At 42.6% G+C, this 26,306-nt stretch overlaps 2 protein-coding genes across 4 annotated transcripts in view; both read left to right on the top strand.

Annotated features, from left to right (window-relative positions):
* Positions 1-2,853, top strand: part of dyrk1b (dual-specificity tyrosine-(Y)-phosphorylation regulated kinase 1B) — a 79,026-nt gene extending 76,173 nt beyond the window's left edge. For 2 of the 3 annotated variants that reach the window (XM_026293724.2, XM_026293723.2), the window contains exon 13: positions 1,306-2,852. In XM_026293724.2, the coding sequence (XP_026149509.1) occupies positions 1,306-1,821 (516 nt within the window). In that variant the 3' untranslated portion in view covers positions 1,822-2,852. Of the gene's footprint in view, positions 1-1,305 lie in introns of all 3 variants that reach the window. The other variant, XM_026293725.2, reaches the window with a different exon arrangement.
* Positions 2,854-25,078: 22,225 nt separating this feature from the next.
* On the top strand, positions 25,079-25,992 carry LOC113122117 (proline-rich protein 2-like). The gene is made up of 2 exons (XM_026293132.1): positions 25,079-25,767; positions 25,863-25,992. The coding sequence occupies exons 1-2, from the start codon at positions 25,079-25,081 to the stop codon at positions 25,990-25,992; spliced, it is 819 nt and encodes a 272-aa protein (XP_026148917.1).
* The last annotated feature ends 314 nt before the right edge of the window (positions 25,993-26,306 follow it).

Below are 26,306 nucleotides of genomic sequence, written 5' to 3'. Positions count from 1 at the left end.
ATGCAAAATTTACTTTCACCTGAAAAGACCACTTTGGACCACTGAGCAACAGTCCAGTCATTTTTGTCCTTAGCCCAGGTAAGACGGCTCTGATGTTGTCTCTGGTTCAAGAGTGGCTTGACAAAAGGAATGCAACAGCTGTAGCCCATGTCCTGGATATGTCTGTGTGTGGTGGCTCTTGAAGCATTGACTCCAGCTGCAGTCCACTCCTTGTGAATCTCCCCCGAATTGTTGAAGGGGCTTTGTTTTACAATCCTCTCAAGACTGTGGTTATCCCCGTTGCTTGTGCACCTTTTTCTACCACATTTTTTTTCTTCTGTGCAACTTTCCATTAATGTGCTTGGATACATAACTCTGTGAACAGCCAGCTTCTTTAGTAATCACCTTTTGTGCCTTGCCTTCCTTGTCCAGGGTGTCAATGATCAACTTCTGGACAACTGAGATTTCAGCAATCCTTCCCCATGATTGTGTGGCCTACTGAACCACACAGATTTTTAAAGGCTCAGGAAACCTTTGTAGGTGTTTTGAGTTAATTAGCTGATTGGAGTGTGACACAATAAGTCTCCAGTATTGAACTTTTTCACTTTTTCTGAGATACTGAATTTTGTGTTTTTTACTAGCTGTGAGGTGCAATTATCAAAATTAAAAGAGACACTTGAAATATATCAAACTGTGTGTAATGAATCTATATGAGTTTCACTTTTTGAATTGAATTACTGAAATAAATCAACTTTTTGATATTCTAATTTATTGAGATGCACCTGTATTTAAGGCCCAGACCATTCAAAGACTTGTAGATAATAAACATAGCCTTAGATTATACATTTAACATTGGACCTTTGGACATTGAACATTTAAATTGGACATTTACATTTAAACTGAAAGCCAGTGTATGATATGTTCTGTCTTCTTGGTGTTTGTTTGTAAATATTTGATGATCCTATTGGGGAGGTCAGTTAGGAATGCATTACAATAGTCTAACCTACAACAAATAAAAGCCTGAATAAGCCTTTTTAAATCTTGCTTAGATATAAAGTTTCTTATTTTTGAGATGACAGAATGATGATTTTGTTACTGCTTTGATATGGCCACTGGAATGATTGATGTCTTATTAGTGGTTATGTCTTTTTAATGTCTTTTAAAACTGAGCACCAGCCTTCTTTCTTTATTTTAAATATTTACAATAAAATAAATAAAAATAACAGTGGAAACAATAATTAGATTTCTTTAAGTTCATTCATCAGAGCTGTTGGTAAAAATGGACTCCCAATATGCCTCACCTCTGACCTCTGTGTCCCTGAGCAGGCTCCCTCCCAGCAGCAGATGAGGATGTGGCCAGGCAGTGATGGTGGGGGTGGGGGTCAGGACCCAGCATACACCCAGTTGCTGCTTCATAAGCCAGCTGCCTCCCAACAACACCAGCGCCACTTTCTGGACCAGCCCCACCACCCCCATCCCACTTACTCCCACCACGGGAATGGTGGACGTGGCCTACGGCAGGGCGGACAGATGGGCATCGGTGGAGGGGGTGGCCAGCAGGGATCTTCGCCCCAGATGAGTGACAGCATGGATGTGGGCGTGTCCCTAGGGCTGCACCACTTGGGGGCAGTGTCTTCCATGGAGGCCTCTCAATTTGGTTCTGCTTCCCTGCCCCTTGCTCTGCCAATTGGACTGTCTGCCTTCCGGACTCGGACGGCTCCCACCGCCCCAGGGCCACAAGCCCCACCCCCTGAGGACTACTACCCTCCCTCCAACAACAATAACCCTGCTGCAGGAGGCAGAGGGAGGCCAGACTCAGATGAGGGGCCAGCCAACTCTTGATAAAACCTGAACCATGCCCTAAAGCCATACAATTTTAACTACAACTACTACAACTACACACATACAGCCAGAGTTTAGAGACAAAGATGTGAACTTTGTGCTGAAGGAGACAGTTTGTACTGCATGACAGGAGGAGTTGGAAAGAGGAGGATGCTGGGAAAACTTTTTATTCTCTTTTAGTTTGTTGTCTTTTGTTGCGACTGTAAATGGAAAGGAATGATTGTGACAAGTTTGTTTTTATTGATACTGTTATTGTTTAATATTATTTGTTTTTTTCTCGGTTTTGAGGAATTGTGTGTTCTACTTGGTTTTTGTTTAAGCCTGGCGAGGAGGAGGATAATGAAGAGGAAAGAGATAGGAGCCGTGCTTTGCCACTGTACTCCATATGGTGGCTGTAAGTGCAAAAAGACTGCACACATGTTAACACTGATTACTTATGACATTAGAATATCATAAATACAGACCCTAGAGACAAACACACATTCTCTTTCCTGCCTGTTAAACTTACTTGTTCTTTGGAGTTTATGTCCTCCCTCTGTTACTTCCTGCCTGATCATGACAGAGTATGGACAGAGGGAGGGAGGTGGAAGACAAGGTGACAGGACACTGATGCCTTCCTAGCTCTGGTAGGGATCTCCTCCTTCTCATCCTCCCCCTCTCCCTGCTGTCTTCTTCCTCTCCTCCTCCTCCTCCTCCTGTTACATTTCTCCTCCAGACAGCTCCTCTCTGTGCTGCTAATCACCATGACAACTGGTCTGGATTGCTGCTAAAGATCCAACACAGATCAATAAAGAAATAAAAGAAATAGAAACAGAAATTTAAAAAAAACTTTTTAACCCTTCTGCTTAAGAGAAAAGGATAAAGTAAGAACCACTGCATCTCAATGTATTTATTACTATTTAACAAGAAAAACAAACTGAAAGTAACCCTTTTTCTGCTCTTTGTTTGGTTGCCTTCTTTCTGCAGGTGAGCTCTGATTGGCTATTGTAACAGTGAGAAACTGGTGACATGGGAATGCCACCAGTGTTAGGGGCTGGGTGGAGGGGAGGGGTTGGGGCAAAATAAAGTTGGATATATAATAAGAATAAAGAGTATACTTTTGCACACCAAAGTCAAACAAACATCAGATCTCCACTTTTCTTCCTACTACTCTGATCCACCAGCTCATGAACTCATTCCTTGTCAGGATGATGCTTATCCATAGGTCACAGAGGATGCTCCTATGCTCAGCCTCTCCTGGCACATGTGGAGCTTGAAATAATCAATTATTATAAAATTATTAAAATGATAATATATAATACACAGAAATATGTTGTGTAACCATGAACTGTGACTGGCTGACGTGTTGGCCTAAATAAGCAGAAAGACAGTATTCCATTATTTAAGCTTAAACATGTGCCATGTTTTAGGAAGAAGCCACTGACTGGAATATTGTTTGAAAAAAGAAATATAGTGGATTACATATTTCATCTGGTATATTAGCTCTATTTAAAAGTCTTTAATTTTATGTGTAGTGTGGTTTAGGAACAAGGACAGACTGTGTGGCACAGTACATTAATACATCAAAAGAGAGATTTGGTCAGGGTGATTTTGGCCTGTTTGATAAGTAAGAGAAGCAAGAGTGAGACCCACAGATCGTAAATAGGATAGCTAGTAACCACACTTAAGAGAATCAGATCAAAACCTGACCATCAGCTCTAATCACTGCATGAATCAAGCTATCATCATCTAGACACTGGCAGATTTAGAGTTTACAATAATGATAAAATATAGATTAGTATGATCACTTTGCCATTCTAGATGTTGTGCTACTCTGGTTTTTAAACAAAGCTTCTAACAAGCAGGGATAGTTCACTACACTAATACTGCACCTAGGAATGGTGATTATAGCTGCATTTTAATTGCACTTTCTTCCTGCAAGTATTAATGCTTTTATACTTGTATTCTAGCTGCAGCTCAGAATAACACAAGTGCACTGCGTTATAACTGGAAATAGGTATAGGTTTTCTGTAAATTATATATAACATACACTACATATACGCATTCAGTACATATACAATTATATATAACATTTAGTCAGACAGTAATTGTCAAATATTAACCATATGTTTTTTCTTATGCTTTGGCAACAGAACTTTGGCAGCCTTTTTTTAGTTCATCACATATCCACAGTGTGTTCATTATGAAACAAAAATGTGCATATGTAAAAATACATATTTACAAAGACATGAAGGAAATAATTACCCAACTTACGTAGCATCTGCTATGGGCAGATTGCTTCTCTCTTTGTGGTTGATTGAATTTCCAACAAAATATGTTGTCAAGGCAGATGGCCACCCAACCTGAGCCTGGTCCTGTCAGAAGTTAGAGAAGAGAGTTTTTCCTCCCAACTACTGCCTAGTGAGTTCCAGAAGATTTTGTAATTGTTTTTCTATATAATACTGTAAAATCTTGACATTGGTATGTGAAGTACTTAAGAAAATTTTTATCGTGATTTTGCATTATATTAGTAAAATTTAGTAATCTATCTATCGCCTAAACCATACTTTTAATACATTTAATACATTTTACCTCATTGAATAGCACCTAGCACTGCAACAATAACTAATTCTGTTGATGGTATCACCATTTCAAGTCATATGTACTCATGGTCCTGATGATATGACTTCTTAACAAGAATACTGTAAGGTGGACTAAAGACATGACATCCCACGTTTTCACTAGTGTATCTACCCATCGTATTGCAGCAAACAGAAGCACTAAGAGAAAAACCTGTATTCACATACATTGCTAGGTCTTCAGGACGTTTCTTGAGCTGCAACACAGTAGTGCAAGACTACTCCTCTTACTGAGCAGAAAAACAGAACAGTCAAATGAGCATTATTAAATATCAGACTCTTTCGTCTAAATCTCTGTTAGTAAATAATTGGATAACTGATCACCAAATTGACTTACTCTCTGAAAACCTGGCTACAGCAGGATGAATGTCAGTCTAAATGAATCAACCCCCCTCAGTCATAAAAATTGTCATGTTCCTTGAAGCACAGGTCGAGGTGGAAGAGTAGCTGCAATCTTCCACTCAAACCTATTATTAAACTTTCATCTTCAGAACAATTATAACTCATTTGAGAGCCTCGGTCTTAGCCTCTCACACCCAAACTGGAAAACACAAAAACCAATTCTACTTGTTATTGTGTACCGTCCACCTGTCCCTTACTCGTTCTTAACTGAATTTCCAGACTTCCTACCTGATTTAGTGCTTAGTTCAGATAAAGTCATTATATAGACTGCTTCTTTCCCATAGATCTCTGATTTCACACCAACAGTTGCTTCATCTAAATCATCAACATGTCTCTTAGACCCCATCCCATGTAGACTGTTCAAAGACACCCTGCCATTAATCGACTCATCTTTATTAGACTTGGTAAATTTATCTCTAGTACCAGGCTACATACCTTTAAGACTGCAGTAATCAAACATCTACTCAAAAAGCCTAGTCTTAATCCAGGAGTCTTGGTTAATTATAGAACAATATCCAAAGCTGTTGCTAAGCAGCAGCTTTGGGAACACAAGAATGAACTATTTGAAGATTTTCAATCACGATTTAGAGCACATCATCGTACAAAAACAGCAAACTTTTTTTTTTTGTAAAGTGCCTTTAGATGATTTTATTGTGGTTTGGCACAATACAAATAAAATTTAAATTAATTTAATTTAATTAATCTGAGATCTCAGCAGACCTGATATCAATAGTTGTTAATTTGCATGTAGCTGTAAAGGGTTATAGAACAATCACAAAGACTTTATGAGTGGGGTGATTTTATGATTTATTTTTACCTTTGACTAGGACATGTTCTTTAACTCACACATAAATCTCTAGAACTGCCTTCTTTCACTTGCACAACATTGCCAAAATTAGGAACATCCTGTCTCAAAATGATGCAGGAAAACTAGTCCATGCATTTATTACCTCAAGGCTAGATTACTGTAACTCATTGCTATCTGGATGTCCCAGTATCTCCATAAAAAGCCTCCAGTTAATCCAGAATGCTGCAGCCAGAGTACTGACAGGAACTAGCAAGAGAGAGCATATTTCTCCTATATTAGCTTCTCTTCATTGGTTCCCTGTAAAATACAGAAAAGAATTTAAAATCCTTCTTCTCACATACAAATCCCTTCATGACCAAGCTCCTTCATACCTTAAAGACTTCATAGTACCATATTATCCCAATAGACCAATTCACTCTCAGAGTGCAGGTCTAAGAGACTTGTGGTTCCCAGAGTTTCCAAAAGCAGAATGGGAGGCAGAGCCTTTAGCAATCAAGCTCCTCTCCTGTGGAACCAGCTCCCAGTCTGGGTTCAGGAGGCAGACACTCTGTACTTTTAAGATTAGACTTAAAACCTTCCTTTTTGACAAAGTGTATTGTTAGGGCTGGCTTCAGGTAACCCTGAACCATCCCTTAGTTATGCTGCTATAGGTCTAGACTGCCTGAGGACCATCGGTGCACTGAACTCCCCTACCCTAACCCTCCTCTCCCTTCCCTTCCCCTCTCCTCCTCTGCTCCCCACTCACATGTATATTCCACCATTGAATATGTCACTAACCTTGTGCTCTCTCTCTCCCATAGTTTGTGCTCTCTCCCTCTCTCTCTTTCTTTCTTTTCTCTGTTCTCTTTCTGTACCTTCTGCAGGTGTCCCTGGTCCTGGAGCTTTATATTGCTGATGTGCAATTACTGGCCCCACCAACCTGCAGTGTCTATTTGTTGTTTATTGTTGCTGTTCCTTCCTCTCTCCTCTATCCACTCACCCCAACCGGTCGAGGCAGATGGCCGCCCAAACTGAGCCCGGTTCTGCTGGAGGTTTTTTCTTCCGTTAAAGGGAGTTTTTCCTCTCCACTGTCGCCAAGTGCTTGCTCATAAGGGATTTGTTGGGTTTTTTGTTTTTGTAAAGTGCCTTGAGATGATTTGTATTGTGATTTGGCACTGTACATATACATTGAATTGAATTGAATTGATTTGGTAGTGTACATCTCCATAGCAGTTGGAGTACAACCAATACCAACACTTAATGCTTAATAAGGTAAAAAAAAAAAAAGAACCCTAGAGTGCAGCTAAAGACTTAAAGGATACATTGAAGCTGGTTAATATCCCAGCCATAAGCAAAGTGGAGCAGTGGAGCTTGGAGATGATTTTATTGTGATAAATTGAAGTGAATTTAAACAGATGTTGTGGAATGACCTCAAGATAGCCGACATCCTAGGAATATGGCTGAGACAGTTCTGTATAAGAGAATGGTGCAATATTTCTCCTGAATGTTGTGTAGCTGTTATCCACCGCTATAAGAAGTGCTTGTTTGAGGTTATGACAAAGGTGGGTCAACCAATTATTAAAACATGCTTGCCATGATGTTTTCCACCATGACCTTGTATGTTTAACAAGTTGAACATGTAATATTAAATGGAATTATAAATGAGAAGATGGAATATTAATTTTATAAAAGAGAAAGAGGCAGTGATCTATGTATATAATTGGGAATATATTTTGACAGCAGTTAACATGGAGAGAACCTGTTAATCTAACTGGATATTGTGCAAGCCTGGGCTTTTGGAATGTGTTTAAGGACTGCTTAAACATCTCCAGTGTGTGCGCTCCAAGTGGAGACTGACAACATGCCCCAGGAGTACAGCAGTAGTATTATTAGTTAACTATTGGATAAATTTGAAAGGTCACTGTGATAATAATCCAACTAAGAAACTGCAACAAATGTGATGGGGCTCAGATAGATAGTTTTGGGTGAACCAATAAAATGGCTGACAGTAAAGGTATTAGGGATATAAAGGATTATACAGTATTGTGGCCTAGTGTGCCAATTGTAGGCACTGGCAAATACAGTGACATTGATTTGGAACTGAACACAATTAAGAGCAGTAAGAACAACATAGATTTGGTATGGGAGTAGAACAAAAGTATTCAGGGGTTTAAGCACATTTTCACATAAGGCTCTAAAGATCTTTGGACAGATGCTACAGGAGCAACAGTAGCAGTGCCCAGATGTGAATTACAGCAGCATCACAACATCAAAATTAAACTATCAAAGTCAGACAGGAAGTGGGACACTGAACAAAAGACATGTACTGTACATAAAGAGAATAAAGTAGGAAAAGGGGGCACAATAAAAGACAATCAATAGTAGCAGGATGAGGATTGGTCAAAGTAATCTGAAAAGCACATTGCTGATTATTGGAAAACACTGTTTGTCAGGAAACCAAAACAGCAGGCTGCATAATCTCAATATCTTATCCAGGGAGCACTTAGAGGAAAGGCTAAAGAAGATCATTCAGCTACAGATATTGCAAATGGTAGAAATAAGTTGAAAATTGTGCAAAAAATTGGAAATAATGAGAATGAAGAAGAGGGAATATTTGAGGAAAACTGGATTAATAGATCCAACAGGGTTAATATACAATGGCTATGGCTACGGTTAGGGTGGCAATAATGTAATGGAAGAAGAAGAAAAAGAAGAAGAGGAAGAAGGTCCTGGAAGAAGAGTGCAGTGGAGATTTTTATAAGCAACAATTTCTGGTGTTTAGTAATGGGTTGGGTGGTGTGGAAGTTTCCCTGCAAGTTGAGAAAGAGCTTAAGTCCAGTGGATAAGACTCCAATCTGAAAATCTGGATAAAATGTGGGTTTCATACAATCTCAGAAGTAGAGTGGATCAGGATGGAGAGTAGTATTGGAGGATGGTCGGAAGAAGAAGGAAAACATATGGAGTGGGCTAGAGAGTAGCATAGTAAACTGAAAGGAGGAAAAAAAATGGAAAGGAGAATATAACTGTAGAATCATGGAAAACAGCATTTGAAGAGGAAGAAGATAGGAAGGGAGGGAGAGAGCATTAATTCAATTCAATTTTATTTGTATAGCGCCAAATCACAATACAAATCATCTCAAGGCACTTTACAAAAACTAAAACTAAAAACCCAACAATTCCCTTATGAGCAAGCACTTGGCGACAGTGGAGAGGAAAAACTCCCTTTAATGGAAGAAAAAACCTCCAGCAGAACCGGGCTCAGTTTGGGCGGCCATCTGCCTCGACCGGTTGGGGTGAGTGGATAGAGCAGAGAGAAAAGAACAGCAACAATAAACAACAAATAGACACTGCAGGTTGGTGGGGCCAGTAACTGCACATCAGCAATATACAGCTCCAGGACCAGGGACACCTGCAAGGTTAGTGATATTCAATATTCAATGGTGGAATATATGTGAGGTGGGAGGAGAGGAAGAGAGGGGATGGGAAGGGAAAAGGGGGGGTTAGGGTAGGGGAGCTCAGTGCACCGATGGTCCTCGGGCAGTCTAGGCCTATAGCAGCATAACTAAGGGATGGTTCAGGGTTGCCTGAAGCCAGCCATTAATGGAGGAGTTCCTTTACTTTAAAGAGGAAATATTGCTACAGAAGGTTATGGTAAGCTATGTATGCTTTAGTGTGAGGCCTTATAGTCCCTTCCCAGTCAGATGTTATAATTGTCAACGGTTTGCATATATTGCAGCGATGTATAGGAGTAAGAAGAGGTGTGAAGATGTACGGGAACATGATTATGGGAAATGTGGAAATATGAGAGTACCTAATTGCTGTAGTTGTGGGGGAGAAACATTTAGCAAGAAGACAACAAGCAGTGAAATTTACACAGGTAAGAGAGGAACAGAAAGTGTCCTATGCAGAAACAAGACACTATTATAAGAAAAGGAAGGAAGGAAAGAAAGACAATGGGGCAAGACAGGCACTGGAGAGTGGGTTGAGGATGTCATCAGATGAGCTAGCCCTTTTTCTTTTTAGTGTCATGAACTGATCTCCGTTTGTTGGTTTTGTTTTGAAAGGACTTAGTTTTGTCACTTCCTGTTTTATTTTGCAATTCCTACCATCAGTATCACAAATGCAAATTACTTCCGCTTCACCTATTATCCACGTGCAACTAGTTATGTTTGTCTACATAAGGTCACTCAGTCATGTATATATACGCTAGTTTGTCTGCACTGTAACTTTAGTTCAGTCAGTTTACCAGCCTTCCAAAGTCACGCCTAAATTGTTGTGTATGACCGTTTTCTCATTTTGGATTACCCTTTTTGCCGTTCGTCTGGATACCTTTGCCTGAGTGGACTGATATTCTGGTTTGACATTACTGCCTGGTTTTTTGACTCTACCTTACCAGTATTTGTGAACATTAAAACCCCTCTTTATCATATCCGCGTTTGTCAGGCAATGCATTTGGGTCTGTCTGTCAGTGAATCAACAATCAGTAATATACAGCTCCAGGACCAGGGATACTTGCAGAAAGTATATGTAGAGAGGGAGGCCAGAGAGAGAGCACAAACTACAGGAGAGAGAAGGCACAAAGTCAGTGACATTCAATGGTGACATATCCGGAGAGGAGAGGAGAGCTTGTTGCATGATGTGGGAAGTGCATCAGCAGCATAATTAATGGGTTGGTTTAGGGTCACCTGAGCCACCCTAAACACTAAGCTTTGTCTACTCTTAAGGTTAGATTTAAAACTTTAAATCTAACCTTAAGAGTAGAGAGAATGTCTGACTCACAAACCCCAAATGGGAGGTGGTTCCACAGGAGAGGAGTTTGATAACTAAAGGCTCTGCCTCCCATTCTACTTTTGGAAACTCTGAGAGCCACAAGTAGACATGCAGTGTAACATGACGTGACGACATCAGCCATGGTTACAGCTTTCTCTGTTGCTCCTGTAGCATCTGTAGAATTGACAGAGTAGAATTCCATCTCTGAAATAGTCTCTTCCACTGACTCCAATATGTCTTGGTGGCTGGGCTGCATGGTGAAACAGTTGTATTAGGGGGGCGCTTCTCACTGGCCTCCATCCAAGCCTGTATTGGTGCAATATCTGCATCTGCTTCCTGGTCTTGGTGCAGCTCCCCCATGGTCCAGCCAGGAAACAATGCCATGTCTGGACTTTGTGAACTTTGCTGGGATCGGTGGCCACACCATGCTCGGCCATGTGGCTCAGATACACAACCAGGGAAGAGAGTGAAAGAGCATTTAGCAGGTTTCAGTTTCAGATTAGTCTGTTGAAGTCTGTGAAACACCTGGCTCAGCCGTTGCAGCATCTCCATCACATCCCTGGCCAGCACAATAATGTCATCTAAGTAGACCAAGCGAGACCCCCACTGCATAACAGCTAAGACACGGTCCATCAGCCTCTCAACGGGGCATTGCAAAATTCAAACAGCATGACGTTCCACTCAAAGAGTCCTGTCCTGGTGCAAAAAGTGGCTGCTTGATGTGCTCAAGGTGTTAGCTCGACCTGCCAGTAATCTGAAGCCAGATCCAGGGTGCTGAACCACGTGGCAGTGACGAGAGTATCCAGGATGTCCTGGATGCGAGGCAGTGGGGATGCATCCTTTATGGTGTGGTTGTTGAGGACGCTGTAGTCTATGCAAAGATGGTATGGCATCTTTCTTGCACACCATAACAATGAGCGAGGCCAACTGCTGTGGCTACGGTGGGCAAGGCCGCTCTGAAGGGTCTCACTAATCTGTTGGTTCACGTGTGTTAGCTGTAGCTTTTCATTGTCATTGAGGTCTGCGGAACTCTAGGCATAGAGCTCCTGCAGATGTCGAAGAACCACAGGAGGGCCGGTTCATGTGTCTGCAGTTTGGGAAATAGTGGAGGGTTGCAAGGCTTCAGCTGGCTGGAGGAGACCCGCAATGGCACCTTCTTTAATGGTTACAGTCTTATTGCCAGGGTTAAAGAGGCATAGGGCACCTCTTGACCAAACAGGACGATGCAGTGTCTCCCAAAATCCAGACAGGCCTCAGCCTGGGTGAGGAATGAGTGACCCAGCAGCACTTCATTTCCCGCTATATCTGCCACTAGGAAATTCACATCCACCTGGCAGTTGTTGACTAACTAAACTCTCTAAACAATTCATTAACCGCTACACATTCCGGTAGTAGTCAAGTACCTTTCTATTTTGACCGGGATTTATTGCTATTTCCAGACTTAGCGTTCGTTGGCCTACCAGTTAGCTTAGCTAGCTAGTAACATGGCTTCTCCCTCTATTCCTCTGCCTCCTTTAGTGATAATGATACTTGTAATAAGTGCAAGGTTCTGATAGCTTTGGAGGCGAGGATCACTGATTTGGAAGCGCGGCTCCGCACCTTTGAACAAAAGCCAGCTAGCCTAGCCCTGTTAGCAGGTGTGGAGCCACTGAACTCAGGGTCTGTTAGCTATCCAGAGCAGCCCAGAGAATTAGCCTGGGTGACTGTCCGACGGAAACATACTCCTGAGCAGAATGCCATGGCTCATCACCTGCCTGTTCATGTTTCTAACAGATTTTCCCAGCTCAGCGGCACACACGCTGAGAAACTGACTCTGATAATTGGCGATTCCATAGTCAGAAAATTAGAGACACCAGCAACCATAGTCAAATGTATTCCTGGCCAGCTGCTTAAGGCTAATCGTAAATATGGAAAAATTGTTATTCACGTCAGCAGCAATGACACCCAATTACGCCAGTCGGAGGTCACTAAAATTAATGTTCAGTCGGTGTGTAATTTTGACAAACAACATCGGATTCTGTAATTTTCTCTGGACCCCTCCCCAATCTGACCAGCGATGACATGTTTAGCCGCGTGTCATCGTTCCGTCGCTGGATGTCTAGGTGGTGTCCAGCAAACGATGTGGGCTTCATAGACAATTGGGCCAGTTTCTGGGGAAAACCCAGTCTGGTAGCGAGGGACAGCATCCATCCCACTTTGAATGGTGCAGCTCTCATCTCTAGAAATTTGGCCAAGTTTATTAGCCAACCTAAAGTTTGACAATCCAGAGTCAGTCCAGAACTTTCATCCTCAGAACAATTATAACTCATTTGAGAGCCTCACTCTGAGCCTCTCACATCCAAACTGGAAAACACAACAACCAGTTCTACTTGTCATTGTGCACCGTCCCTCACTCAGAGTTTTTAACTGAATTTCCAGACTTCCTATCTGATTTAGTGCTTAGTTCAGATAAAGTCATTATAGTGGGAGATTTTAACATTCATGTAGATGTTCAATTTTTGTATAGCGCCAAATCACAATACAAATCATCTCAAGGCACTTTACAAAAACTAAAACTAAAAACCCAACAATTCCCTTATGAGCAAGCACTTGGTGACAGTGGAGATGAAAAACTCTCCTTTAACGGAATGAAAAATCTCCAGCAGAACCGGGCTCAGTTTGGGCGGCCATCTGCCTCGACCGGTTGGGGGTGAGTGGATAGAGCAGAGAGAAAAGAACTGCAACAATAAACAACAAATAGACACTGCAGGTTGGTGGGAACTGCACATCAGCGATATACAGCTCCAGGACCAGGGACACCTGCAGGGTAAGGGAGCTCAGTGCACCGATGGTCCTCGGGCAGTCTAGGCCTATAGCAGCATAACTAAGGGATGGTTCAGGGTTGGCTGAAGCCAGCCCTAACTATATGCTTTGTCAAAGAGGAAGGTTTTAAGTCTAGCCTTAAAAGTACAGAGAGTGTCTGCCTCCTGAACCCAGACTGGGAGCTGGTTCCACAGGAGAGGAGCTTGATTGCTAAAGGCTCTGCCTCCCATTCTGCTTTTGGAAACTCTGGGAACCACAAGTAGACCTCTGAGAGTGAAGTGGTCTGTTGGGATAATATGGTACTATGAGGTCTTTAAGGTATGAAGGAGCTTGATCATGAAGGGATTTGTATGTGAGAAGAAGGATTTTAAATTCTATTCTGTATTTTACAGGGAGCCAATGAAGAGAAGCTAATATAGGAAAATATGAGCTCTCTTGCTAGTCCCTGTCAGAACTCTGGCTGTAGCATTCTGGATTAACTGGAGGCTTTTTATGGAGATACTGGGACATCCAGATAGTAATGAGTTACAGTAATCTAGCCCTGAGGTAACAAATGCATGGACTAGTTTTTCTGCATCATTTTGAGACAGGATGTTCCTAATTTTGGAAATGTTGCGCAGGTGAAAGAATGCAGTTCTAGAGACTTGTTTTATGTGTGAGTTAAAGGACATGTCCTGGTCAAAAATAACTCCAAGGTTTTTTACAGTAGTGCTAGAGGCCAGGGTTATGCCATCTAGAGTAGCTATAATTTGAGAAAAGTTATTTCTGAGATTTTTTGGCCCAAATATAATGACTTCTGTTTTTTTAAATGGCAGGTTGGATATTGGTCTATAATTAGCCAAGACTCCTGGATCAAGACTAGGCTTTTTGAGTAAAGGTTTGATTACTTCAGTCTTAAAGGCCTGTGGTACGTAGCCTGATACTAGAGATAAATTTACCAAGTCTAATAAAGATGAGTTGATTAATGGCAGGGTGTCTTTAAGCAGTCTAGTCGGGATGGGGTCTAAGAGACACGTTGATGATTTCGATGAAGCAACTACTGATGTAAATCTATGGGAGAGAGGCAGTCTAAACATAACTGAGGTCTTACAGATGATTCAAGAGCTACTGTAGTAGAAGATTCATTTATTGCAGGTATAGGAAGCATCTGCTGAATTTTATCTCTAATAGTTGTGATTTTATTTGTGAAGAAACTCATAAATTCATCACTGCTGAGAGCTAAGGGAACACTGGGCTCAACAGAGCTGTGACTTTTTGTCAGCCTGGCTACAGTGCTGAAAAGAAACCTGGGATTGTTCTTATTTTCCTCTATTAGTGATGAATAGTATGCAGTTCTGGCTTTACGGAGAGCTTTTTTATATGTTAATAGACTGTTTTTCCAGGCTAGAAAAATTTCCTCTAAATTTGTGGAACGCCACTTCCTTTCCAGCCTTCGTGATGCCTGCTTTAAGGTACGAATATGTAAATTATACCATGGGGCTAGTCTTCTCTGATTCACTAACTTCTTTTTCAGAGGGGCCACAGTATCAAGCATTTCACGCAGTGAGGTTACAGCGCTGTCAACAACATGATCAATTTGGTAGGGAGTGGGATTGAAGCAGCTGCCCTCCACTATGTTTATACTTGGCATAGATGTAAATAAAGATGGAATCATTTTCTTAAATTTATTAACAGCGTTGTCGGATAAATATCTGCTGTAGTGGAATTTTCTTCTGAATGCTGCATGATCCATCATCTTAAATTCAAAAGTTATTAAAGAATGATCTGACAAAATAGGATTTTGGGGAAAAACTATTAAATGTTCAATTTCAATGCCATAGGTCAGAACAAGATCAAGGGTGTGATTGAAACAGTGGGTGGGTTTGTTAACATTTTGAATGAATCAGAGGAGATTAGCTCCATGGTACAATTTACATATTCGTACCTTAAAGCAGGCATCACAAAGGCTGGAAAGGAAGTGGCATTCCAACAATTTAGAGGAATTTTATCTAGCCTGGAAAAACAGTCTTATGAGCCAGAATCCAAGAAAAAAAACGTCCCTCTCCACTCCATGACGAATGGGTACAATTCCATTCGGGTTGTTTGGGGCGCCTGCCACTTTTTAACATCTCATGTACCGGGTACTGGGGCCGCCTACCTGGATGATGTTATCATCCACAGCAACACCTGGGCGGAGGATGTGCAGCGTTTGGCCGTGGTACTGGAGTCCCTGAGGCAGGTGGGGCTAATGGCCAAGTTGAGGAAGTGTGCAGTTGGATGGAGGGAGGTACAGTATCTGCGGTATCACTTGGGATGCGGGCGGGTATGGCCTCAGATAGAAAAAAATGCAGCTATTGCGACATGTCCCCGGTCCAAGACAAAAAAAGAGGTGAGGCAGTTCCTTGGTCTGGCAGTTACTACCGGCGGTTTGTTCCGGGGTTTGCGGACCTCACTGTAAAGGTGCCTCAGATCTGGTCCAGTGGACGGAGCAGTGTCAGGTGGCATTTGAGATGATAAAACTAGGTCTCTGCGGGAAACCGCTGCTTCATGGCCGTAACTTTTCTCTCCTTTTTACCCTGCAGACTGGGGTTGTTCTGACCCAGCAGGAACAAGGGGTCGACCACCCAGTGCTGTACCTCAGCCAGAAGCTCTCCAATACACGGTACTGTCTAGAAGGAGTGTCTCCTATGTTGGGCAGTGGGGGTATGTGGTCACGGGGTGTAATCACTACGAGGCTGCAGGGGGAGCTGTGGGGCAGCGGCTGGGGGAACAGATTCAGATTCAGATAACTTTATTGATCCCTTTAAGGGCAATTCACTGCAGCTATACCTCAGAGCATATCACACACATATACAAGTATATACAAACATGTACATATAGAAGCACACATATACAAACGTACTGTATGTCAGTCCAATCAGTCCAGACAAAATACATACATCCAATAAATAACCCACTAATGCCCTAAAATTTGTAAAAATTTACTTTGCAAGCCCCAACCCCAGTTTACTCACTTATGGGATAGAAAAAACAAGAAAAATACCAGCATCCAAATTTAACAGTCTCATAGCAGAAAGAATAAAAGAATTGGAGAAATGATTTGTTCTCAAAGATGGCACATAAAAACGTCGTCCCGAGGGCATCAGTGAAAACTCAGAGGACAGAACGTGAAGAGGTTATTTCAGGATACACCTGGCCTTCTTCAATACCTGATCCTCCCAGAGCAAGCACAAGTCCCTCTTTTTGACTCCAGTGATTTTGGAGCAGAATTTTGACTATGCTGTGAAGTTTGTTTTTATCTTTTAAGGACAAGCCCTTCAACCAACAAATAAAAGAAAAAGTGTTCAATAAAAGAACCATAAAAAAACATTAAAAAGTGTCGGTGTGGTTGTGGGACATTGTTGGGTGAACCTGCAGCGACGTACTACAGTGTGTTTGAGTACAGAGTGGCTTGGTCTTCCATTCTCCTTTTTTCTCTTGCACATGCATGTACCTCTGGTTCCTGTTCTTTTTCTCTTAACTCCACAGTGAATCTTCGCTCTATTTCCATTGTCCACACCCCCTCCAGTGCACATACGGTGGATGTTGGGCTCCTGCTTCTGGTGCTGTGGACTTGGTTTTATCTGTCATTGTTTCTGGCTTCTGTTTTTGTGCTTCTTCCATTTTAAAATATCTCCGTATTTCTCTCTGTTCTTCTTTTTTCAATCTTCAGTCTTCTTCAATTCTCCTGGTGCCTGTTGTCTTTCTTTTTATCCTTATTTCTCAACTCTGCCTTCACTCTATCGTAGTATAAGAGTCAAAGGTCCCATCCATAGGCTATTTTGTGCCTCCTGGTGTTCCTTATCTTTTAGTGCTTTATTCTATTTTTCTATTTTAGCATTTTACACTTTTCAACACACACTTTACTATTCATTTAGCTATTTTACACACTTTATAGTTTTTACCTTAGCAATTTTTACACCTTACAAACAATATTATACATACATGATTAGCAGCTTTTCATTAGCAACCTTTTTTACACACTACTATAAAGCTGATGAGTCACACAATGAAGTTATGGGAAAGAGTAGTGGAGGCTAGGCTGAGGTCAGAAGTGAGCATTTGTGAGCACCATAGATGCAATATTTGCTTTGAGAATGCTGATGGAGAAGTACAGAGAAGGCTAGAAGGAGCTGCATTGTGTTTTAGTAGATTTGGGTGCCGAGAGAGGAGCTGTGTATGAGGAAGTCTGGAGTGGCAGAGAAGTATGTTCGAGTGGTGCAGGACATGTATGAGAGCTGTAAGACAGTGGTGAGGTGTGCTGTAATGGTGACAGAGGAGTTCAAGGTAGAGGTGGGACTGCACCAAGGATCAGCTTTGAGCCCCTTCTTGTTTGCTGTGGTGATGGACAGGCTGACAGATGAGGTTAGACAGGAATCTCCGTGGACCATGATGTTTGCAGATGACATTGTCATCTGTAGTGAGAGCAGGGAGCAGGTGGAGGAAAATCTAGAGAGGTGGAGGTTTGCTCTGGAAAGGAGAGGAATGAAGGTTAGCCGCAGTAAAACAGAATACATGTGTGTAAATGAGAGGGACTCAAGTAGAACGGTGAGGTTACAGGAAGTAGAGGTGAAGAAGGTGGAGGATTTTAAGTCAACAGTCCAGAGCAACAGACAGTGTGGAAAAGAAGTGAAGAGACGTGTGCAAGCAGGTTGGAACAGATGGAAGAAAGTGTCAGGTATGATGTGTGACAAAAGAGTGTCAGCAAGAATGAAAGGAAAGGTGTACAAGACAGTGGTGAGACCAGCAATGTTGTATGGTTTAGAGACAGTGGCACTGAGAAAAAGACAGGAGGCAGAGCCGGAGGTAGCAGAGCTAAAGATGTTGAGGTTCTCCCTGGGAGTGACGAGGATGGATAGGATCAGGGATGAGTATCCCTGATCCTATCCATCAGAGGGACAGCTCATGTTAGATGTTTTGGAGGAAAAGCCAGGGAAGCCAGATTGAGATGGTTTGGACATGTTCAGAAGAGGGAGAGTGAATACATTGGTAAAAGGATGTTGAGGTTAGAGCTGCCAGGAAGGAAGCCTAGAGGAAGACCAAAGAGGAGGTTCTTGGATGTAGTGAAGGAGGACATGAGGATAGTTGGTGTGGGTGAGGAGGATATAGAGGATAGGGTTAAATGGAGGCAGATGATTCACTGTGTCCACCCCTGAAGGGAGCAGCCGAAAGGAAAAGAAGAAGACTCACTAGCAACTTTCTATATTCATCATTAAGCAGCTTTTTGCATGTATGTATTTACAAGTCTTCAATTGTATTAATTTTATCACTTCTAAACTTTCCCCTGGAAACTACACTCACAGTCCTTTTTCTTCCAGTTTCTTTCTCTCATCCCTGCCTATTTTTCTTTGGCCCTGAAGGTCTGTATAATCTGTATCTGTATCATGGTGATATTGGTCAGACCTTGCCTTTAAGTTCTTCTAGTCTGTATCAACCCTGAAGAGGGAACAATGATATTTAGTCAGACTTAACCTCCTGACCCCCAGTTCCGTAATGGGTTGCACGGAGCTCTATTTCCAATCTCTGTATACACAAACCACTAGTAAATTATCTCATTCACACTTGAGTACTCTACAATCACTCTATCTTTTAATACACAACACACAACTTCACCACTGGACATTAGAAACATTCCACTGTATCTCATTAGGTGCTAACCTTGTTATCTCTACATACCTTTAATAACTTTCGAATTTAAAATGATGGATCATGCAGCGTCTGGAAGAAAATTCCACTACAGCAGATGTTTATCCGACAACGCTGTTAATAAATTTAAGAAAATGATTCCATCTTTATTTGCATCTATGCCAAGTATAAACATAGTGGAGGGCAGCTGCCTTAATCCTACTCCCTACCAAATTGATCATGTTGTTGACAGCGCTGTAACCTCACTGCGTGAAACGCTTGATTCTGTAGCCCCTCTGAAAAAGAAGTTAGTGATTCAGAGAAGACTAGCCCCATGGTATAATTTACATGTTCGTACCTTAAAGCAGGCATCACGAAGGCTGGAAAGGAAGTGGCGTTCCACAAACTTAGAGGAAATTTTTCTAGCCTGGAAAAACAGTCTACTAACATATAAAAAAGCTCTCCGTAAAGCCAGAACTGCATACTATTCATCACTAATCGAGGAAAATAAGAACAACCCCAGGTTTCTTTTCAGCACTGTAGCCAGGCTGACAAAAAGTCACAGCTCTGTTGAGCCCAGTGTTCCCTTAGCTCTCAGCAGTGATGAATTTATGAGTTTCTTTACAAATAAAATCACAACTATTAGAGATAAAATTCAGCAGATGCTTCCTATACCTGCAATAAATGAATCTTTTACTACAGTAGCTCTTGAATCATCTGTAGGACCTCAGTTATGTTTAGACTGCTTCTCTCCTATAGATCTCTCTGAATTTACATCAGTAGTTGCTTCATCGAAATCATCAACGTGTCTCTTGGACCCCATCCCGACTAGACTGCTTAAAGGCACCCTGCCATTAATGAACTCATCTTTATTGGACTTGGTAAATTTATCTCTAGTATCAGGCTACGTACCACAGGCCTTTAAGACTGCAGTAATCAAACCTTTACTCAAAAAGCCTAGTCTTGATCCAGGTGTCTTGGCTAATTATAGACCAATATCCAACCTGCCATTTATTTCTAAAATCCTAGAAAAAGCTGTTGCTAAGCAGCTATCAGACCACTTACACAGGAATGAACTATTTGAAGATTTCCAATCAGGATTTAGAGCACATCATAGTACAGAAACAGCACTGTTGAAAGTTACCAACGATCTTCTCTTAGCCTCAGATAATGGACTTGTTTCGATACTTGTCCTCCTAGACCTTAGTGCAGCATTCGACACCATTGACCACAACATCTTATTACAGAGACTGGAGCATGTGATTGGTATCAGAGGAACATCGTTAAAGTGGTTCCAATCCTATTTATCGGACAGATTCCAGTTTGTTCATGTCCATGATGAACCTTCCACACGAACAAAAGTTAGTTATGGAGTTCCACAAGGTTCTGTGCTAGGACCGATTCTGTTCACCCTGTACATGCTTCCTTTAGGATATATCATTAGGAAGCACTCTATTAATTACCACTGCTATGCGGATGACACTCAGTTATATCTATCTATTAAACCTGTTAACACAAACCAGTTAACCAGACTTCAAGCCTGTCTAACTGACATAAAGGCCTGGATGACCAGTAACTTTTTACTTTTAAACTCAGGGAAAACAGAAGTCATTATATTTGGGCCAAAAAATCTCAGAAATAACTTTTCTAAAATTACAGCTACTCTAGATGGCATAACCCTGGCCTCCAGCACTACTGTAAAAAACCTTGGAGTTATTTTTGACCAGGACATGTCCTTTAACTCACACATAAAACAAATCTCTAGAACTGCCTTCTTCCACCTGCGCAACATGGTCATTTTGGCCATTAAACCTGTCATTGTTAAACCTGTCTCAAAATGATGCAGAAAAACTAATCCATGCATTTGTTACCTCAGGGCTAGATTACTGTAACTCATTACTATCTGGATGTCCCAGTATCTCCATAAAAAGCCTCCAGTTAATCCAGAATGCTACAGCCAGAGTTCTGACAGGGACTAGCAAGAGAGCTCATATTTTCCTATATTAGCTTCTCTTCATTGGCTCCCTGTAAAATACAGAATAGAATTTAAAATCCTTCTTCTCACATACAAATCCCTTCATGATCAAGCTCCTTCATACCTTAAAGACCTCATAGTACCATATTATCCCAACAGACCACTTCACTCTCAGAGGTCTACTTGTGGTTCCCAGAGTTTCCAAAAGCAGAATGGGAGGTAGAGCCTTTAGCTATCAAGCTCCTCACCTGTGGAACCAGCTCCCAGCCTGGGTTCAGGAGGCAGGCACTCTCTGTACTTTTAAGGCTAGACTTAAAACCTTCCACTTTGTCAAAGCGTATAGTTACGGCTGGCTTCAGGCAACCCTGAACCATCCCTTAGTTATGCTGCTATAGGCCTAGACTGCCTGAGGACCATCAGTGCACTGAGCTCCCCTACCCTAACCCTCCCTTCCCTTCCCTTCCCCTCTCTTCCTCTCCTCCCCCCGCACATGTATATTCCACCATTGAATGTCACTAACCTTGTGCTCTCTCTCTCCCCTAGTTTGTGCTCTCTCCCTCTCTCTCTGTTCTCTCTGTACCTTCTGCAGGTGTCCCTGGTCCTGGAGCTGTATATCGCTGATGTGCAGTTACTGGTCCCACCAACCTGCAGTGTCTATTTGTTGTTTATTGTTGCTGTTCTTTTCTCTCTGCTCTATCCACTCACCCCAACCGGTCGAGGCAGATGGCCGCCCAAACTGAGCCCGGTTCTGCTGGAGGTTTTTTCTTCCGTTAAAGGGAGTTTTTCCTCTCCACTGTCGCCAAGTGCTTGCTCATAAGGGAATTGTTGGGTTTTTAGTTTTAGTTTTTGTAAATTGCCTTGAGATGATTTGTATTGTGATTTGGCGCTATACAAATAAATTGAATTGAATTGAATTCTACCAGTACTTTCACATTTACACTGTGCGCACTGAGAGCCTGAAGGAGTATTGTGATTTTGTTGAGATTGATTGAGATTGATTATAGAAGGATGCTCTCTCACAGTAAGACAAGGTGGCTGTCATTGTTCCCAAGCATTGGGAGGATGTTACAGATGTTTCCAGCTTTAAAGGCATATTTTCTGTCTCAGCAAAAGCCACCCATAGCACTCAAGAGTTTTTTTAAAAATGATTTTGCTGAAATCTGCCTTTGGCACATGGACACGCTCATGGTCTGTGTTCCACACCCACATTCAAGAAATGGAACAGGACAACATGTCCATTATGGAAGTGAAGAAGATATTAAACAATATACATACCATTCTTCTTCAACGCAAGAGAAACAACTTCATGTCCGTTAAAGTTAAGGGACTACTGGCACAGAAGCGCAAAGATGGACTTGACAAAGGCTGTGACCAGTTCTGTGCAGATGTGCATAGCATGTACAGTGCATGTCTGGAGTATCTGGAGAAGTGGATGACTCCCATGAAGGGTTCTCAACATTCATGTGGATGGATCTGAGTGAGCCACCAAACTGGAATGATGTGGAGGCATCTGTTACTCAGAGCTACTGACAATCGCACAGTTTGTCTTTGCACTTCCCTCTCACAATGCAAATGTTGAGAGGGTTTTTTCACTAATGCAAAGCCAGTGGACCAAGGAGAGGAACCAGCTCTCCGTAGAGTCACTAAAGAGGATTCTACTAGTTCAGTACAACTTCAAAGACATGTCTTGCAAAGACTTTCATGCTTATTTGTTAAGCTATCGAAAACTGCTAGGAAAGATCAGCTCTGCAGCAAAATATGGATGGGCTGATAAGGAGGATGAAGAAGAGAAGCAGGATGAAGAAGAAAACTAAAGATGAAAAGTCTAGATTATTTTTGTTTAAGTTTTTTTGTCTTTGTGAGACTTCTGTTATTTATTTTATTACATTTCAGAGATAGTTGAAGCTGGAACAGAATAGTTCATATTTAGAACAATATTTAATTATTTATTTGAAGAGTCTAAGAGAGCTATTATTTTGTTATAAGTTTTTACAGATTTCATTTTATTTTATTACAGAGGTTAATTCTGCACCATTGAAGTATAATAAATAATGTTCATCAACCACCAAGAAGCTTGTCTGAATTCGTCTGGAGGCCGTGCCGATCGTCCTCTTTTTTGGAAATCAAAATATGGTCACCCTATGTACAAAGCACCCTGTTACCAGTAGCTGGATTGAGTGATTGAGTGCGCTTCTCTCATTCCACTTCATCCTTATGGGATATTTTAGTTGCTGGGTGGATGTCATTTACCGGCCCTTTGTTTGTAATTGTGAAATTGGGGTACTGTGTATGTGGAGCTCAAAACTGATCAAATTCAGAGGGGGTGAGTGTAACAGAGTTAAAAATGCACTTAATTATTTTCAAATTATATAGTGAATTTTATTTTTGTCATCTTATTAATTTATTCAATAACTGTGAATTTGATCAATTTGATATGCCTTAAGCTATGCCATTTATTTAGATTTAGAGTATTATGTTGCTTATCACCTCTTTCTAGCCCTCTAGCACTCTGTTATCAAATGAGTGGTGACTAGAGGTTCCGTAGTTTCTCCCCTACTCTTGCAGTGCTGCTAAGCATTGCTGATGGGTCAGGTGTGCAGACTAAGAAGACAATTTGTATGTACTTGTTTCAATTGTCCTCAGCAGCAGCAGCAGGATAAAATAAATGGTGGAAAAAAAAGAAGAAAAGTCGCTGGTGTCATCTGTGTTCAAGTGGAACTAACACATGTATAAGGTGAAAAGAATTGGTCCTAGCAGAGAAATTCCATAACTAACTTTTGTGTGCATGGAAGGTTCATCATGAACATGAACAAATTGGAATCTATCTGATTTAAATCAATTTCAATTGATTTTATTTATAAATTTATTTATTTTATTTATAAGAGCTATTGTAGCAGAAGCTTCATCTGTGGCAGCTACAGGAAGCATCTGATGAATTTGATATCTAATAGTGATTATAGTGATCTAATAGTGAATGATTTTATTGTAAAGAAACTCAAAAAGTGATCACTGCTGAGAGCTAAGAGAACACTGGGCTCAACAGAGCTGTGACAGTTTGTCAGCCTGGCTACATTGCTAAAATGAAACCTGAGATTGTTCTGCTGCTTTTTTATACGTTGTTAGACTGTTTTTCCAGGCTAGGTAAAATTCTAAGTTTGTTAAATGCTACATCCTTTCCAGCCTTTGTGATGCCTGCTTTAAGGTATGAATGTGTGTATTGTACCATAGTGCTAGTCTCCTGTGATTCACTACATTTTTTTCAGAGGAGTCACAGTATCAAGTTTTTCACTCAGAGAGGCTACAGCACTGTCAACAAGATAAGCAAATTGGTAGGGAGTATGACTGAGGCAGCTGCCCTCCACCATGTTGGCACATGGCATAGAAGTAAAAAATGATGGTATCACTTCCATGCCCTTCCCATTTGAATGCACGTAGTGGCGTGTACGCTTCAGTTTGATGTGTTGATGTTAGATAGTTCTACTAAGACTCCGTTCTTGCCTTCCGTTAGCCACAGCCTTGGACTGTTTGAGGATGGGAACTTTTCTGACCAGTCCCGTTCCCACCTTGCCACGTACACAACCGCGTCACGCCCAAGCCTCTGACCAGGTAGACATCCTCACCTGGTTCTCCAACCAAGCCCAGAAGCATGACCATGGGGTCCTTTTTGGACGATCCGCTGGACAGCAAATATTCCTCAGATGACTCCTTGGATGACCCCGCCACATACGTTCCCATTGTGCGCTTTGGAGGGCACCACTTCGATGATCCTGGTCCGTGGGGCCCACCAGCATCGCATCCCACTTCCAGACACCGAAATCGCCGCCGTTCCAGGCAGCAAACCCCGGTGCAGCCTGCAAAGCGCCAGCCACAGTCTTCAGTTCCACAGTCTTCAGTTCCACAGTCTTCAGTTCCATAGTCTTCAGTTCCTACGACCTCGCCTGTTTCCCGGAACCCCGTCGTGTCCGAACCTGCCTCCAGTGCAATCAGATCTGGGGAATTGCCTCGAAGGAGAATGCCTTGGAAACAGCATCCAGTTCCGCAGCATCCAGTGCCACAGCATCCAGTGCCACAGCGAGTTCTGAAGCTGTCTGAGCCGCCAGAATGGCCAGAACCTCCTGAGCCGCCGGAATGGCCAGAACCACCACAGTGGCCAGAACCGCCGGAATGGCCAGAACTTCCAGAACCACCGAAATGGCCAGAACCTCCAGAGTCACTGGAATGGCCAGAACCGACACAGTGGCCTGACCCTGAGCCGCCGGAATGGCCAGAGCCTCCAGAGCCGGCAGGATGGCCCGAACTACCAGAGCCACCAAGATGGCCAGAACTGCCAGAAGGGCCCGAACCACCAGAATGGTCACAGCCCTTACCGTGTCCAGACCTGAGCTCCTAGAGTTTCCAGGATTATCTGCCTTTCTCCAGTTTTCAGAGTTCCCACCGCCGTCTCTGCAGCAGCCAGAGCCTCCAGAGTTCCCACCGCCGTCTCTGCAGCAACCAGAGCCACCGGTTTGGCCCGAACCACCAGGGCCACCAGAATGGCCAGAGCCACCAGACTGGCCCGAACCTCCTCAGTCTCCAGAGTTTCCCGATCCACCTCAGCTTCCCGAGCCGTCTCAACAGTCGCCAGAGCCTTCACAGGCTCTGCCTCTTAGCTGCCAGAACCACCGGATTGGTCTGAACCACCAGGGCCACCAGAATGGCCAGAGCCACCAGTTTCCAGAGCCGCCGCAGCAGCAGCAGCAGCAGCAGCGGCAGCTACCACAGTCCCCAGAGCCGCCGCAACAGCAGCAGCAGCAGTGGCAGCTACCTGATTTCCCTGAGCTGCAGCAGCAACTACCGCCCGGTCCACATTCTCCACAGTCTCCACATCGTCGGACCCACGCTCGCCAGAGAGGCCACCCGCAAGAGCAGTCCCAGACCCACGCCGGCCGGAGAGGCCGCCCGCCAGAGTGGTCCTGGACCCACGCCCGCCGGAGAGGCCGCCCACCTGACCCATGTTTTTGGAGGAGCCGATTCACTCCAGACTTTTTCTTTTTTTTCTCTCCAGGAGCACGCCAGGAAGAAGCCCTGAGCGGCAGGACGAGTCGTCCAATTTTTGTTTTGCCTGCCTGCCCTCTTGCTCCCTCCACCTGACGCCCCCACCGCCCACCCGCTTGGCGTGTCTGGGACGGTTTTAGGAGGCCGTCAGGAGCCGGCCTTTTAAGGGGTGGGGTGGGGTGGGGTGGGGGGGGGGTACTGTCAAGAGCCGCATTTTTGTGACTTCCTGTTTCTTTTATTTTGAAGGATCCTGACAGGAACTGGTTTTTGTTTTATTCTGTTCTCTTTACGTTGACCTAATTAGTTATTGTTTTCATGTGTCTTGTTTTGTTCCTTTCCTTTATATACCTTTGTTCAACCACGTTTTAGTTGCCAGGTTGTCTGTTGACACCCTTGTGTTCTTGTTTGGAATTTTGATCATGGACTACCTTTTGTTCTCCCAGGTTTGAGTTAA

The sequence above is a fragment of the Mastacembelus armatus genome, chromosome 16 (genome assembly GCF_900324485.2).
Source record: "Mastacembelus armatus chromosome 16, fMasArm1.2, whole genome shotgun sequence".
Classification (NCBI taxonomy): domain Eukaryota; kingdom Metazoa; phylum Chordata; class Actinopteri; order Synbranchiformes; family Mastacembelidae; genus Mastacembelus; species Mastacembelus armatus.
Note: the sequence above shows the minus strand (reverse complement) of the source record. Positions and strands in the feature narration are given on the sequence as shown.

Bases quoted from the DNA above. Each gene is read 5' to 3' on its own strand.
- LOC113122117 (XM_026293132.1), top strand. From the start codon at position 25,079: ATGGCCAGAGCCTCCAGAGCCGGCAGGATGGCCCGAACTACCAGAGCC. The intron at 25,768-25,862 runs GTCCTGGACCCA...TTTTCTCTCCAG, and splicing joins AGAGGCCGCCCGCCAGAGTG to GAGCACGCCAGGAAGAAGCC.